This window comes from Phacochoerus africanus, chromosome 4 (genome assembly GCF_016906955.1).
Source record: "Phacochoerus africanus isolate WHEZ1 chromosome 4, ROS_Pafr_v1, whole genome shotgun sequence".
NCBI classification, from domain to species: Eukaryota; Metazoa; Chordata; class Mammalia; order Artiodactyla; family Suidae; genus Phacochoerus; species Phacochoerus africanus.
In genome coordinates, this window is record NC_062547.1 from 71,493,846 (window position 1) to 71,511,167 (window position 17,322).

General features: G+C 50.2%; 2 protein-coding genes across 2 annotated transcripts in view; one reads left to right on the forward strand and one right to left on the reverse strand.

The window, feature by feature from the left end:
- The window catches only part of CCL25 (C-C motif chemokine ligand 25), a 31,972-nt gene extending 16,799 nt beyond the window's left edge, over positions 1-15,173 (reverse strand). The window contains exons 1-2 of the mRNA XM_047777274.1: positions 14,982-15,173; positions 14,265-14,401 (exon numbers count right to left, since the gene is read on the reverse strand). Coding sequence (XP_047633230.1) covers positions 14,265-14,277 — 13 coding nt within the window. The 5' untranslated portion in view covers positions 14,278-14,401; positions 14,982-15,173. The remainder of the gene's footprint in view (positions 1-14,264; positions 14,402-14,981) is intronic.
- A 120-nt stretch (positions 15,174-15,293) lies between these two features.
- ELAVL1 (ELAV like RNA binding protein 1) overlaps positions 15,294-17,322 on the forward strand; it is a 42,661-nt gene continuing 40,632 nt past the window's right edge. The window contains exon 1 of the mRNA XM_047777257.1: positions 15,294-15,465. The gene's annotated coding sequence lies outside the window, so the exon portion shown is untranslated. The remainder of the gene's footprint in view (positions 15,466-17,322) is intronic.

Sequence of the window (17,322 nt, forward strand, 5' to 3'; positions counted from 1 at the left end):
CACCATCTATTATCCCCTCTTCCCTGTATCATAGCTAAAACTTTTTGGCAGTGGATGAATGCCAAGGTGACCTTCAAGTCTCTCCTGCCCAAAGAACCCTGGCATCCCCCATCCCCTCCTGCCTCACTGCTCCCCCATCACTTCCTGCTCCTAGACTCCCTCCCTGGCTCCCACCGAAACCTAACAGATGCCCATCACCCTCAGGCCCCTGTCCACTCCTCCTCTAGAGCAGTTACCTCCTTTGGCCTCAAAGACACCACCCATTTTGTGTCTGTCATCTCTGTGACAAGAGCATTTTCCCCAGGTTCTGCCCTTGGTCCCTTTTTGGAAGAGCTGAGGCTGCACCAACCCTGTGTTGGTACTTCAGCTGCTAAGGAAAGGGTTGCAGATGCCTTATAGACTACATGTCTGGTGACCGTGAATTTCTGCAACTTAAAGCTCATTTGCCCTTTGACGTTGGCTATACAAATCAGAGACGTCTTGGAGTTCCTGCTGTGGTGCAGCAGGTTAAGGATCGGGTGTTGTCTCTGCAGCAGCTCGGGTTACTGCTGAGGCAAAGGTTCAATCCCCAGCCGGGTGCAGTGGGTTAAGGATCCAGTGTTGCTGTAACCGCAGCTCAGGTTCGATTCCTGGCCTGTATATTCTGTGGGTGTGGCTGAAAAAGACCGAAAAAAAAAAAAAACCTCAGAAGCGTCTTCTTCTAGGGAGAAGAAGGAAAGAATTGACCTGGGACATGTTAAAGAACATGGGAAGGCTTTCAAAGAAGCAAAGATTAGGGTGTGTGTGTGTGTGTGTGTGTGTGTGTGTGTGTGTGGTGTGTGTTGTGTGTGTGTGTGTGTGTGTGTTTAGAGCCGCACCAGAGGCACATGGAGGTTCGTTCCCAGGCTAGGGGCTGAATCGGAGCTAACAGCCGCAGGCTTACACCATAGCCACAGCAACACGGGATCCGAGCCGTGTCTGCAACCTACACCACAGCTCACAGCAACACCGGACCCTTAACCCACTAAGCAAGGCCAGGGATCAAACCCACATCCTTGTGGTTACTTGTCAGGTTCGTTAACTGCTGAGCCATGACGGGAACTCCCAGATTAGGGTTTTTTGGCCTTTATAGGTGTAGCTTTTTTTTTTTTTTAATTTGGAGAGAAAAAGTGGTCATTTTATCTGTTTCTCCATCTTGGTGTTCTAAGCCTGAGAAGGTCTGATCCACCCAAGCCCTGATTCCCAAACCTTCCTACGCTGGGTCCTCCCCATCGAGTGAGAGATGTACACAGTGGGAGACAGATCACAGCCTGCGGGCACGTAGCTCGTGTCAAGAGAGGCAAATGGCCATCCACCCACCCACCCAGGCTCTTCTTGACTCAGGGCTTCAGAGTAAAGGCCTATATGGGTTCCCTGTGGCTGCTGTAACAAGTCACCACAAACTTAGAGGCTTAAAACACCACAGATGTGTTCTCCTGTAGTCCTGGAGAGCGGAAGTCCACAAATCAAGGTGTCCGCAGGGCTAGTTTCTTCCAGAGGCTCTTTGGGGTGGGGGTGGGGGAAGTCAGTTTTCTTGCCTTTTCCAGCTTTCTAGGAGCCACCTGCATTCCTTGGCTCATGACCCTTTTCTCCGTCTTCAAAGCCAGCATCTTCTAACCTCTCTCTGACCTCTGCTTCCGCCATCACATCTCCTCTGACCCAGACCCTCCTGCCTCCCTGTCATATGGACCACTGTGGGAGTTCCCGTCGTGGCTCAGTGGTTAATGAATCCAACTAGGAACCATGAGGTTGTGGGTTCAATCCCTGGCCTTGCTCAGTGGGTTAAAGATCTGGCGTTGCCATGAGCTGTGGTGTAGGTCACATGTGCGGCTCGGATCCCCAATTGCTGTGGCTGTGGCGTAGGCCGGCGGCTATGGCTCCAATTGGACCCCTAGCCTGGGAACCTCCATGTGCCGTGGGAGCGGCCCAAGAAATGCCAAAAAAAAAAAAAAAAAGACAAAAACAAACAAGCAAACAAAACAAACAAACAAAGAAAACCACTGTGGTTGACTGATGTTGGACCCCCTGGATAATCCAAGATCATCTCTCATCTCCAGACGGAGCAGTCACCACCACTTGCAAAGTCCCTTTTCCTGTGTGAGGTCCCATATTCCCAGGTGCTGGGCATCAGGGTGCAGACGTCTAATGCCAATAATCACAGGCATTATTTTGCCTACTGCTGCCCCTATGGGGGTCAAACTCCTAAGGGGGAGGCCCAGGGAACACCCCTGGGGAGAGGTGACATGTCCATGCTGTTCTGGAAGTGTAATTTCGGTAGAAAGGGGGAAAGAGAATTCCAGGCAGAGGTAACGGGGCACAGAAAAGAGCAGATTGCCTGAATACCTGGCTTCAGATATGACTTGAGGCTGTTAACATCAGCACAGGAGCCCAGTGCACAGGGGCACTCTTTCCAGGTTCCCGTCTGCAAAGTGGTGGTGTTGACCTGGGCGATTTTGCCCCCAGGGACAACTGGCCAAGTTCAGAGAGATATTTGGTTGTCACAGCTGGGATGGGGGGGGTGGGGAGGGTAAATGGAAGCCAGAGATGCTGCTTCGCATCCTGCAATGCAGTTCTATTTCCACCAGAAAGACTCCTCCGGCCCCAGTGCCCCGATGTCTGTGAGAAGCTCTGCTTATGGAAGCCAATTTCTGGCCCTGTCTTTCCAGACCCTGGGGCGGGGGGCTTCTTCCCCTCCCCCCAAGAAGGGTTTCTGCTCAGTGACCTTTGGCCTGTCTACCCCTGCCCCACCTTCCTGGAGAAAAGCTGTTTCTAGTTTCTCCTGACCCTTGGCCTGCCCCGGAACAGAAGTGTTTGTGTGGTTGAACCCTCCTACCTCTGGAATGTGAGGCCCTGGGAGGGAGATGAATCTGAGGAGCCTGGTTTCCCTCCCCCAGCCCCCATCCTGGGCCTGACCCGCTCTAGCCCCTGGGGCCCTGAGGCACTGGGAAGGGGAGTGAGGTGTGTGTGCGAAGACCACTGGTTCCGCCTCTGTGGGTCACTGGATGGAGAACAACCTAGTTCATCCATGGGGCACTGGACAGTGGGTGACAGGGCTCGTGACAGGAGGAGGGGTGAGTTGGGGCTGGGGTGCCCCCTCCAGCTCCTTGTTGTCACCACCCTACAGTGCTCCCATCAGCAGGGACATCCCTCAGCTGCAGGCATCTGGAGTCCCATGGGTCCTCCTTGGGCCAGGGCAGGAGTGGGTGCCTGTCTCACCCACTGAGAAAGGGACTTCAGGGATGGGGGCGGGCTCTGCTGGAACATGGAGAACCCGGGCTGGTGTCTTACTGCTATTGGCCCTTAAGAGAAGAGTTGGCTGCTGGTTCAGGAGGTCAGCAGAACTTTGATGCCCGCTAGCTGCCAGGCCCTGTGCTGGGTGCTGGGTATGACACAGCCAGCCATTCCCCCAAGGAGCTCCCAGCCACGGGAGAGGGTAGGGCTCACTGGCTGAGTGCTTAACTGAGAGCCAGACCCTTTGCCAGCACCCCATCTTCCCAGGCGGGCTGGGAGCAGAGCAGCTGCATTTCCAGAGGAAGGGAAAGGGGGGTGGGGGTGGGGGTGGGGAGGAGGGCGGTAGGGATCTGGGTAGAGAAAACCCCAGTGCACCGGTGCATTGGCCTAGCTCGGTGCGTTGGCTTAGCTCGGAGAGGAGGGGGAGGCGAGCATGTGTTCAGTGGGACTTCCCTGGGGGTTAGCCCAGGAAAACCCCTGCTCCTGGAGCTATGAGGGGGTGCCAGTCGGGGGAGATGGCCCAGCCCTCCCAACATAGGATCCTGCCCTTGCTGTGGCTGTCACTGCTTTAGCCAGGTTCTGTGAATTTCCCTGGCCCCTGGCTGAGTCTGAGCCACAGATGTATGACTCCCCATCCTCCCACTGGATCCCCAGGTCTGCTCGATCCACCAGAGAGTGGAGTACCCAAACCCTAAAATGCCATTGAACTGTGGCAGACTGGGCAGTGCCTGTGTGTGACGGGACCACCTGAGCTCCCCTCCCCACAGCTGGTGGGCTGGGGCAGAATCCCATGCTCCCCCCCATGTTACAGGCTGGGCTTTGTCCTCCTGCCCCAAATTCCTACATTGAAGCCTTAACCTCCAGCATTTCAGAACCTGCTGTCTTTGGATTTAGGCCCTTTCAAGAGATGATTGAGTTAAAATGAGGTCATTAGGGTGACCTAGCCCAATATGATTGGTGTCCTTGTAAAATGAGGACATTAGGACACAGACACATGCACAGAGGGAAGACCACGTGAGGACAGGGGGAGAAGATGGCCATCGTGCAAGCCAAGGAGAGAGGCCTCTGAATGAAACCAACCTTGACCTTAGACTTCTCGCCTCCAGAACTGTGAGGAAATAAACTTCTGCTGCTTAAGCCCCAGGTCTGTGCTTGGTTTTGGCAGCTCTAGTGAAGTCATATGCCCAGGATGCACCTAAGACGTCAGCCCATCAGGTGCCTAGGGATAGGGGTGGGGGTAGGGAGACAAAGATAGAGATGGGCCTTTTCTCTGCCTCCTGTGTGAACCTGCAGCCATCACTTTAATGGCACTACTGAGGATGCCTGCTTCCCTCCATGCTCAAGCATCTTATGCTGCTGGACCCTGGTTGGGTGGGGGAGTGGAAATAACACCCCACAGATGCCACCCTGAACCCATGACCCCCTCACCCCAGCTGGGTTCTCCTTCCCCAGAGTGGTCCATGGGAACGATCTCCCTGGCTCCTCCACTCTCAACTTCCACCCACCTTTCACCTGCATCCTGCTCATCCTTCCTCTTGCCCATCTAACGGGACTCAATTCACGGTGAGGATTATAGTGATGATTAAACTGCGTGCACAGTACTTGGCCCAGGACCTGGGAAGCACTTATTTTTTGGCCACACCCACAGCATGTGGAAGTTCCTAGGGTGGGGATCGAACCTGTGCCAGAGCAGTGACCTGAGCCATTACAGTGACAATGCTGGATCCTTAACCTGCTGAGCAACCAGGGAACTCCCCGGGAGGCACTTTTTTTTTTTTTTTCTTTTTTGGCCGCCCCTCAGCATATGGGGTTCCCGGGTCAGGTATCAGATCCAAGCCGCAATTGCGACCTAAGCCACAGCTGCGGCAATGCTGAATTCTTTTTTTTTTTTTTTTTGTCTTTTGCCTTTTCTAGGGCCGCTCCTGCGACATATGGAGGTTCTCAGGCTAGGGGTCGAATCGGAGCTGTAGCTGCTGGCTTACGCCAGAGCCACAGCAGTATGGGATCCGAGCCACGTCTACAACCTACACCACAGTTCACGGCAATGCCGGATCCTTAACCCACTGAGCAAGGCCAGGGATTGAACCCGCAACCTCATGGTTCCTAGTCGGATTTGTTAACCACTGAGCCACGAAGGGAACTCCGGCAATGCTGAATTCTTAACTCACTGTGCCAGGCCAGGGATCAAAACTGCATCCCAGCTCTCCCAAGATACCAATCTGGTTGCACCACAGTGGGAACCTCCTGGGAGGCACTCTTATTCCACGTGGTCGCAGGCCTCCTGCCTGACACTTCCAGAGGATGCACAGTTCTCCATGCCAGCTTCATCACTGAGTGTTTAGATCATTGCCAACTTTGTGCTTATTAAAGAGTGTAAGAAACATCCTCTTGCAGACAGACTATGACCCTTTTAAGATGTTCAGTATCTTCCAAAGGGCCTTTTGGATTAACGTGGCTGCCACCCCAAGGAAAGCCAGTGGTCTCAGGAGAGTCTTGGGTACTAGAATGATCTTTGCCTTGACCAGCCCGTCTGAGGTTCGACTCTCTCTCAGTGAACTGTTTCTGATCTTTGCTCCTTTGGCCCTTATCAATTTGCGTGAGCTTTTAATAGCTGATAACACACCTGGCTGGGTTTTCTGGCACAATTCACTCTTAACTGCTTGAGAGCAGAGGTTAGCACAGTGAAGCGTTCCAAGAGAGGCCACCGGCTGGGCTTTTGGACCTTTCGTCTGGTGAGCTGAGCAGCGTGAGGGTTTTGTGCTACATGGAATGTGGGAGTTGCCAGGGTGGGGCACCGACCCTTGGTGCTCTTGCCCTGGCACATCCGGGCAGGTGGGAGGCACCCTGTGGGCAGCCCCTGACAAATCTACAGGCCCCTGGCCCACTTCCCATGGGATACTGGATAAGGAGCAGGGCTGAAGAATGGTCACAGCAAATTGAGCATCTGCCAATGACTGAGAGGCACAAAGCCTCCTTCTCATTCACAAAGAACAGATTGAGGGAAATGGCCTGGGGGTGCTTCAGAAAGTTAAACATAGGGTTACTATGTGACCCAGCCACACAGTATCTATCCTGGTATCTATCCAAGAGAAATGAAACCTATGTTCACACAAACACTTGTCCATGAAGCCAAAAGGTGGAAACAGCCCAAAGCATCCATTGACAGATGAATGAATTGACAAGATGTAGTCCAACAGTATGGTGGAATATTATTCAGCGTAAAAAAAGAATGAGGGAGTTCCCGTTGTGGCGCAGTGGTTAACGAATCCGATTAGGAACCATGAGGTTGCGGGTTCGGTCCCTGGCCTTGATCAGTGGGTTAACAATCCGGCGTTGCTGTGAGCTGTGGTGTAGGTTGCAGACGCAGCTCGGATCCCGCGTTGCTGTGGCCCTGGCGTAGGCCGGTGGCTACAGCTCCGATTGGACCCCTAGCCTGGGAACCTCCATATGCCGCAGGAGCGGCCCAAGAAATAGCAAAAAGACAAAAAAAAAAAAAAAGAATGAGGTACACTACAACACAGATGAACTTGGAAAACAGGATGCTCAGAGTACAAAGCCAGGCACAAGAGGCCACATGTCGTATGATTCCGTTTATAGGAAGTGATCAGAATAAGCAAATCCATGGAGTCAGGAAGTAGGTTAGGAGTTTCCATCACCGAACAGCAGAAATTAATCCAACTAGGAACGAATGAGGTTGCAGGTTTGATCCCTGGCCTCGCTCGGTGGGTTAAAGATCTGGCGTTGCTGAGAGCTGTGAAGGTTGCAGACGTGGCTCGGATCCAGTGTTGCTGTGGCTCTGGCGTAGGCTGGCGGCTGTAGCTCTGATCAGACCCCTAGCCTGGGAACCTCCACATGCTGCGGGTGTGGCCCTAAAAAGCAAAAAAAAAAAAAAAAAAAGTAGGTTAGTGGTTGCCAGGGGCTGGGGAGGGACTGCTAATGAGCATGGGGTTCCTTTTGGGAGTGATGAAAATGTGCTGGAATGAGATAGCAGTGAGGTTTGCACAGCTTTGTGAATATACTAGCAACTGCTGAATTTCTGTTTAAGTTTTTATTTAAAGAAGCATTACAAAAATCCCCACAGATACACGTAAAATATTTAGAGACAAAACAAGGAGAACCTGTATGGCATGAGAAAAAGAAAAGTTGGATTTTAAAAACATAGAAATCTTATTTTTTTTTTGTCTTTTTGCCATTCCTTGGGCCGCTCCCGCGGCATATGGAGGTTCCCAGGCTAGGGGCCTAATCGGACCTGTAACCACCAGCCTACACCAGAGCCACAGCAACGCGGGATCTGAGCCGCGTCTGCGACCTACACCACAACTCACGGCAACGCCGGATCCTTAACCCACTGAGCAAGGCCAGGGATTGAACCCGCAACCTCATGGTTCCTAGTCAGATTCGTTAATCACTGCGCCATGATGGGAACTACAAAAACCTAGAAATCTTAAAAATGAAAAAAATAAAAAGTGACACAGTGGCTGCTACCTCATCACTGGCAGGAATGAGAAAGGTGATAGTGGAAGTGAAAGTGATCACTGTCAACAACACTGACCCTCAGAATCAAAGCTATGGGGCCTGTGCTGATCTTTGACAAAAAAGGTGATAAAATGCCATTGCCTGGAAAGACATCCGAGTGGAAGGGACATGGATCAGATCCAGAAAGGTCATTCCATTTTTGGAGGGGTTTTCTGGGCTGTGCATGAGGCATATGGAAGTTCCCAAGCCGGGGACTGAACCTGTGCCACAGTGGTGACAGTGCTAGTTCCTTAACCCACTGAGCTGCCAGGGAACTCCAAAAAGCTCATTCTGGAAACCAAAATTCGCCAAGTGCATGCAGGTCAGTGACCTCAGGTGATCTCACACCATGGCATTTGGGGAACACGCTTCTCAGACCAGCACTTGGGCTTTTATTACTCCAAGGCACAAAGCACAGAATTCTCTATGCTCGAAGGTCACCCTGGGCAACAGCTACTCTGCTCAGGGCCTGTGCTACTCATGTTCCTGAGGTGGCAGTGCCACCTGTCTGTTACAAATAAGCAACCTGAAGCTTGGGGAGGTTATCAGCGCGGCAACTCCTGGATGAATGCCCTGTGCCCGCCCCAGGGCCAGGCTCTCAGGGGCAGAAATGTATACAAGCAGGAAGCATGGGTGACCCAGGCCTGGAAGCAGCAGGTACCCATGGCTTACTTCTCCAGCAAGGGGGTGATCAGGGCTGTGAGCTTCAAAGGGTGGCCAACCTGAACCTAAACTCAACTGCCCACAGAAAAGTCAATGTGGCTTCCTGGTTTTCTATACAACCCACCTACTCAGCACTTGAGATGGAATCAGACTGTAGTCGGGGCCCCAAAGAGCTCAAGTACCAGAAGGTTCTTTGGGCTTGTCCAGGCTGCCCGGCTTTGGTCCTCAGGACAGCTGCTCCCCAACCCACATTGCTGAGTGTCTAGCAACTCAGGCCACCGCATTCTCCACACCCGGCTGTCTCCAAGTCCCAGAGATCCCACCTCTAAAACATCTGGAATGCTCCTCCCCATACTCTGCCCCTCGTCTGCTTTGACAGCTCTCCCCCTGGTTGTCTTGACAGCCTCCTTGACACCACCCTTGCCTCTGGGTCCCTTCCTTCAAATAAAGAAGCAAAGAATCAATGCTTTTGGTCTTGTTTCTTTTTTGGCTGCCCCACAGCACATGGAGTTCCTGGGCCAAGGATCAGATAGGATCCACAGTTGCGACCCAAGCCACAGCTGCATCAACACCAGATCCTTAACCCACTGTGCCAGGTCAGGGATTAAACCTGCGTCCCAGTGTTCCAAAGATGCCGCCTATCCCACTGTGCCACAGTGGGAACTCTGCAAAGAATCAGTGTTAAGTGTCTCATTTAAAATTCTCTTTGGCTGGGGTCTTCCCTGATGGCCTAGCCCTTGTCACCCTGGTAGGTTCCTGTGTCTGTGTGTCCTCCTCTCCCTCACAGCAGTGATATCTTCAAGCTGCGTCATCGTTGGGTTTCTTGACCTCACAGACCCTCAGAGCTTGTGCTTAGAGGGATAACCAGAACCATCTAGAACTTTGGTGGCTGACGCGCACTTGGATTCTGACCCCTAAGAACCCAAACTATGCTTCTTACTGAAAAAATAAACAAAAACCCCTCCAAAATCCTAAAAGCAAAACTCCTATCTCAAACTCAGACTAAGGAAATAAAGATCTCTGAGACGAGGTACAAGCAGTACGGAAAACAGTACAGTGAGTTCCCATTCTGGCTCAGTGGTAACAAACTCGACTAGTAACCATGAGTGGGGTTCAATCCCTGGCCTCCCTCAGTGGGTTAAGTATCTGGCCTTGCCATGAGCTGTGGTGTAGGTCGTAGACACAGCTCAGATCCCAAGTCGCTGTGGCTGTGGCATGGGCCAGCTGCAGATCTGATTCGATCCCTGGCCTGGGAACTTCCACATGCCATGGGTATGGTCCTAAAAAGAAAAAGAAAAAAAAGTAAAATTGAAAAAAAAAGAAAGAAAGAAAACAACACGGGGGTACCTCAGGAAACTAAATATAGAACTACCATCATATGGTCCAGCAATCCCACTCCTGGGCATATATCCAGACAAAACTTTCACTAAAAAATATACATGCATCTCTATGTTCATTGCAGCACTGTTCACAATAGCCAAGACATGGAAACAACCTAAATGTCCATCAACAGATGAATGGATTAAAACAATGTGGTACACATACACAATGGAATACTTACTCAGCCATGAATAAGAACAAAATAATGCCATTTGCCACAACATGGAAGGACCTAGAGATTCTCATCCTAAGTGAAGTCAGAAAGAGAAAGACAAATACCACGATATCACTAATAGCTGGGGGAGGGAGTGGGATGGACTGGACTTTGGGGTTAGTAGATGCAAACTATTGTATTCAGAAGGGATATAGAAATTGTGATGGAACATGATGGAGGATAACATGAAAAAAAGAATGTCTATGCATGCATAACTGGGTCACTTTGCTGTACAGAACATTGTAAATCAACTATAATTTTAAAAATAAAAAAGATCTCTGAGATTAAGCAGACCTGGACCCTGTCCTTACTAGACATGTGCACTTGGGCAAGTCACCTCCCTTGCTCTTAGATAGTCTCAACTCACCATGGTCAACTAAGCCCTGTGCGTCTTATTTCTTTCAATCCCATGAGCCGCCAGCTGGCCTGCTCTTGGTTCCTAAGTGTATCAGGCTCCTGTCTACCTCAGGGCCTTTGCACTTGCTGTTCTTGCTGCCTGAAACATTCTGCTTCCCTTTGCCTGGTGACTCACCCTTCCTGCCTCAGCTGCAACACTACTGACTGGGAAAGCCTGCCCTGACTAACCCAAAATGAAGTCAGGTCCTCCTGTTACACACTTTGCTGGCACTCCAAACCTCTAAAGACTGTAATTATTTGTGTAACTTCTTATAATTAAGACTTAAAAAGCAGAAATTCCTTTGTGGAGTAGCAGGTTAAGGATCTGGCGTTGTCACAGCTGTGGCACAGGTCACAACTGCGGCATGGGTTTAATTCCTAGCCTGGGAACTTCCACATGATGCAGGTGTGGTGAGAGTGAGAGAGAGAGAGAGAGAGAGAGAGAGAGAGAGAGAGAGAGAATGACTTAAGAAGCACTTTATGCTAGGCTCTGTTTCAGAGATTCTAAAAGTGGATGACTTCATTTCATTTTCATAGTACCCTCATAAAGTGCTATAATTACTCCCATTTCAGACTTTAGGGGAGGCTAAAGTTCAGAAAGATTAACTAATTTGTCCAAGGTTGCACAGCTCTTCGGTGTCAGAGTGTCCCTCATATGCCTGTCCTCACAAGTTGACTCTGAGTTCTATGAGGGCAGATGCCATATCTGGTTGTTGCTGTATCCCCAAGGTTAAGTGCCTATACCAGATACATTATGGGAGATTACAAAGTATTCATGATCTAAAAGAAACAACACCCTGATAGCAACAAGCACTCCTAGTGCCCAGATCCTGGTTTCTAATACCTTTCACTAATGTATCTCTCCACCAGGCTTGGAGAGATGGCTGATCCTAGTACTGGGGCAGGACATATACATCTCATAGTGCCAGAAAGTAAGGATGTTCTTCAAAGAAAACAAACCCCAAAAACATAAACAACAAGGTCCTGCTGTAGAGCACAGAGAACTATATTCAACATGCTGTGATAAACCATTACAGAAAAGAATACGAAAAAGAATATAGTTATAACTGAGTCACTTTGTTGTACAGCAGAAATCAACACAACATTGTGAATCAACTACACTTCAATAACATGAATTAAAAAACCCAAACCAGAATCAAATACATCGACGGGATTGTGTTAAAGGCCAAAGGAGCCAACTGAAAGGGCTCCCAGTGGCCAAAGCTGGAGTAATTTGAGCAACAAAATAAACAAAGTAGTACTGGATTATAATCCACAGTATAAGTAAATATCCAGGAGGCCATACGATATAATTAGATGATTGGATTAAACTAATAAATGGGAGGGAGAAGAGAGAAGTCTTTCATGTGCAAGAATTCCAAATAAATTTATGTAGCTATCCCTCCTCGAGAGGAACATACTCTCCCTGCTCCCTGTGGGCTGCACACAGTGACTTCCTTTCCAAGCAAAGGAGGGAGAAAGTAACTTGATAGTGGAGAAACCTGGCAAATACTAACTCAGCCAGGAGATGAAAGCCAATATCAACAGGCAGAAAAGAGTTGATAGTACGTCCTTGATACAATGTGAGGAGACTGGCCCTTCATCTCTTTGGTCTGCCTCCCTTAAACCCATCACCCCAGTATTATCACGAGAAAAATACCAGACAAATTCCAATAGGGGGACATCCTACCAATACCTCACCAGCTCTCCTCAAAATCATCAGGATCATCGAAAACAAGGAAAGTCTGAGAGTTCCTGTTGTGGTGCAGTGGAAATGAATCTGACTACTATCCAGGAGGATGCAGGTTTGATCCCTGGCCTCGCTCAGTGGGTCAGGAATCCAGTGTTGCCTTGAGCTGTGGTGTGGGCCGAAGACGCAGCTGGGATCAGGCATTGCGGTGGCTGTGGCATAGGTTGGCAGCTATAGCTCCCATTTGACCCCTAGCCTAGGAATCTCCATATGCCACAGGCTCGGGCCTGAAAAGCAAAAAATAAATAAAAACAAGGAAAGGCTGAGAACCTGCCAAAGTCAAGAGGAGTCTAAAGAGACAAGATAACTAAGAAAACTGATCTTACTAGTTCTCAGCCAAGGGGAAAGAAAATTAACTACGTGCAGTGATGGATGTTAATCATTCACCAAACTTACTGTGGTGATCACTTGGCAATATACACATGTATCAAATCTTTAGGTTGTACACCTAAAACTAATACAGTGCTACGGGTCAATTATATCTCTCTTTAGAGAGAGAGGGGACGAATAAATGTAATGTGGTATCTTGGATGAAATACTGGAAGAAAAGAAGGACATTAGGAAAAAGGAAATCAAGAACAGGAACTGTGGGGTTCCCATTGTGGCTCAGTGGGTCAAGAACCAGACTAGTATCCATGAGGATCCAGGTTCCATACCCAGCCTCACTCAGCGGGTTAAGAACCTGGCGTTGCTATGAACTGCGGTGTAGGTCAAAGACATGGTTGGGAGCCGGTGTTGCTGTGGCTGTGGCATAGGCTGGCAGCTGCAGCTCCGATTCGGCCCCTAGCCTGGGAACTTCATATGCGGAGGGTGTGGCCCCCAAAAGAAACAAAACAAAGCAAACAAACAAACAAAAAATAAAACAGAAACCCTAGTGAACAATAATGTATCGATATGGGCTTATTATGTATACCAAATGTATCACACTGATGAAAGATGTTACAAATAGGGAAGCTGGGTGTGGGGAAGATGGTAACTCTGTATTTTCTGTGCAAGATTTCTGTAAATCTAAAACTCTTCTAAAAAATAGCAGATTAATGATAGCAATAGTGAAGCATAGATAAACGAATGAAAAGACTTCATTATTCATCATGGTGACAATGATTATAGCTCCCTTCTCACAGAGCTATTGTGAGGACTCCACAGAGCTCACATAGAGCGTTTTGCACACAGTACAAGCTCTATTCAGGGTATTGCACTTGTCACCATTCTACTAAATCTATGCCATCCACTATGGGAGCCACAGGCTTTAGGTGACCAATTTTTTTTTTTTTTTTTTACCAAATTTAAATTAAGTAAAAATTGAAGTTCCCATTGTGGCTCAGGAGTAAAGAACCTGACGTTGTCTCTGTGAGGATATCAGTTCAATCCCTGGCCTTGAGAGCTGCAGCGTAGGTTGCAGGTGTGGCTCGGATTGGGCATTGCTGTGGCTGTGGCGTAGGCTGGCAGCTGTAGTTCTGATTCAACCCTTAGCTTGGGAACTTCCATATGCCACAGATGGGGACATAAAAAAAAAAAAGTAAAAATTAAGTACATTAAAAACCTGGGAATTCTCGCTCCGGCACAGTGGGAACAAATCTGACTAGTATCCATGAGGATGTGGGTTTCATCCCTGACCTTGCTCAGTGGGTCGGAAATCTGGCATTGCCGTGAGCTGTGGTGTGGGTCGAAGACACAGCTCAAATCCCAAGTTGCTGTGGCTGTGGTGCAGGCTGGCAGCTGTAGCTCCAATTTGGCCCCTAGCCTGGGAACTTCCATATGCCATGGGTGCGGTCCTAAAAAGCAAACAACAACAACAACACCCCTCAGTTCTTTAGTACCATGTGCCACCAGCCACATGTCAACTGCCCAAAAGCCACATGGAGCTGGTGATTATTAAATGAGACACTGCTGATTAAAAGGCATGCCCATGATGGAAGAAAGTTCTGTTGGATAAACATGACACTATACTACACTATGATTATTTTTTCAGTGTTCTTGACTCTTTCTGGTCCTTCTGCAGAGCCTATCGTCTCAATCTTCCTAACAGTCCTCTTTCAAACTGAAATCCCCACATTCCTCACCTATGCCCTCTGTCCAATTTACTTTTCCTCTTACCACTTTTCACCATTTTGTGTGGAATCCACTTGATTTCTTTTCTGCCTCCTCATCTAGCACTGCACGGTCTCATACAGTAGTCACTGGCAACTGCGCTGTTGAGCCCTTGAAACGTAGCCAGTCCAACTTCAGATGTGCTGTGAGTGTAAAAAATCACCAGATTTCAAAAGCACGTAAAGAAGGAAAAAAAAAAACCATAAAAAGATCTCAGAACTTTTTATATTGGTTACATGTTGAAACAGCTTTTTGGACATAAATTGGGTTCAATAAAACACATCATTAAAATTAACATCACCTGTTTCTTTTTATTTTTCCCCCTTTAGCATGGCTATAAGAAACGTTAAATTACGCATGTGGCTAACATTTGTGGTACGCTTATACCGCTCTTGGACAGCGCCAGCCTAGAACGTCAACCAAATAGAGGCAGGTATTTTGGCTAGTTCACTGTGCACACATTGACTGGCACGTAGTAGGCACTCAAACTTTAATGAATGGGTGTTAGGCTGAGCATGGGGGAAACTGCTAGCTCTGATAAGCAACACTGATGGAACGCTGACGGCATCCCATGCCCCGCCTACTCATTACACCAGATAAGGAAACTGAGGCCCGGCGAGGTGACGTCAGCCCCTGCCCAAGGGTACGTAGTGCGGAAACGCTGGGGCCAGGATTCGAACCCGAGTCCTGCCTTTACAGCCCTGGTGCACTGACCGCTCCTACCTTGTAGGGTGGTGACGGTGGCAGCGGCGGCGGTGGGACACATAGGCTCGAGACACACAAAATGCCCTCGATAAAGGGCGCGGCTCTTCGGTCACCGCCTTCCGTCGGCCGCCGTGGGCCAAGCCCCAACTGGCCCCCTCCGCGGCCATCGCCGGCCACCCGCGTCTCTGCCTGCCGCCGAGCCCTTCTCAGGCGGCGCCAGCCGGAAGTCCCGCCTCCGCCGCGCGCCCCGGGGCGCCGCGACAGCAACGCCGGCCAACGAGAAGCGCGCCGTGGCGGACGCTGGCCAATGGGCGCGCGCGTCGGGGGGGCGTGTCCGGGCCGCGGGCCGGAGCGGGTCTTGCGCGCTGAGGAGGAGCCGCCGCCGCCGTCGCCGTCGCCGCCGCTGCCGCCACCGCTACCGAGGCCGAGCGGAGCCGTTAGCGCCGCGCCGCCGCCGCCCGCCCGACCCGGAGCAGCCCCGGGCCATCCCGCCCGCGTCCAGGTGAGGCGGGGGCCTTCGGCGGCGCTCGACTGGGTAGGCCGCGGCAGGCCTGAGCTCGCCTGGCCGGGCCGCGGGCGCTCGCGGGCCTGCACCGGCCGAGGCCCAGGCCGCGCGGGGCTGGGAGGGGACGCGCACGGGCCTCGGCGAGCTGGCGAGGGCCGGCCGCTGTGGGCGCCGGCGACAGGCCCCGGGCCGGATTCCTTGGCCGCCGCGAGGGCCGAAAGAGGGGGACGCGGCGTGGGCACGCGCCTGGCGGCCGGGCTCCACGGCCGGGCCGGGGTAGTCTTGCAAGCCGGCTATCCGGGGGCGGGAGAACGAAGCCAGAGATGAGGGAGTCGGGTGAGCGCCTTCAGCGCGCAGAGGTCACGGCCCACGGGCACGCTCCCCGGGGAAATCCTATACATTCTTTTGTGGTCGTTGTCAGAGGACCGCGGCCGATCTAAGTCCTTTTAGAAGTGTGCAAACCCTTCTCTATGTATGAGGGTCGAAGAAAAATATATATTTATGGGCGCCATCTCTAACAAAGCTGTTTTTGAGGCGTGGGACGTTTGGGTTTGTAAAATTGTGTGTGTGTGTAAAACATAAACTGGACGCAATTGAACAATGGAGGATGGATGTTCTTCCTTCCTTTTCCGGCGTCCTCCGCTGCTAGGCTTATTAAAATGGGTTCTAATACCTACTGTTTGTAGGGCATGTGGGGAAGAACTTCTGCAGGCCCTGCCCCTGGAGGAACAGAGCCCCCTCCCCTTTACTGAAAGTATTCCTGTGGAATCCTGAGAACCAGTGTCCAGAAGTGAGACGATGGGGAGGAGGATTCAAGGGTTTTCAACCTTGGCGCTACTGACATTTGGGATCTGATCATTTTTGGTTTGTGGGGGAGGGCTGTTCTGTGTATGGTAGGATGCTGAGTAGCATCCCTGGCCTCTACCCACGAGACGCCAGCAGCATCCATGTCCCCTAGTTGTGAAGATCAAAAATATCTTCAGATGTTGCTGAAAGTATCTCACACACGCGCACGCGTGCGCTTGCTCACACATGTGAGAACCACCACTGGACTAAATGATATTATCCTAAAAGTTCCCTTAGCCCCATCTCTGATGCCTTGGAACGGAAGGCTCCCAAAACGTTGAACAGATTCAGCTGTGGGAGCCTTCGTTTTCTTATCTGTGAAACAGGACGGATGAGAATATTGTTGTACAGATTTAAGGATGTGGGAAGCCTCAGCATTGTGTGTGACCTGTGCCTGGTAGGCATTGAATATACAACATTATAAACAGTGGACAGTGTTTAGTGAGCATTTACTAGGTGTTTTACACTCACAGACTTTTGTTTGTCTTTAGTCTTGAGGTAGGTGCCGTTGTAATTTCTATTTGGGGACAAAGAAACAGGCTTGCATGGGTCACTTAATGTGACCAGTCTCACACAGTGAAGTGTGATGATGGCAGGAGTTGAGCTCAGGCCCTCTGATTCGGAGTCTTTACTCTTAGGCACTGGATTTTACTGCTGTTACAATCGCAGGGTCCAGGGGACCTCAGTTGACATTGCGTTGAATTATCATTGAGCATCTTCTGTGTACAGGATTCTGTGCTGGGATCTGTTACAAAATCCTGCAACTTCAAGGTCCATCAAGAAGCAAAGCTATATGAACATCTCAAAATGTGGAAATAATGTTTACGTTGAAGCACTGATTTTGAGGCAGAATTTCAATTTGGATGTGTTGAGTCTGAGGTCATGCGACAGCAAAATGCAAAACAAGAGGAGAATTATAAAAATGCCATCTTCTTGATGCTTGCTTTTGCCTCTTTCACTCCTGTTCCCACCTCTATCATCTTTCCACACTCCAGCAAGAGTTGTCTT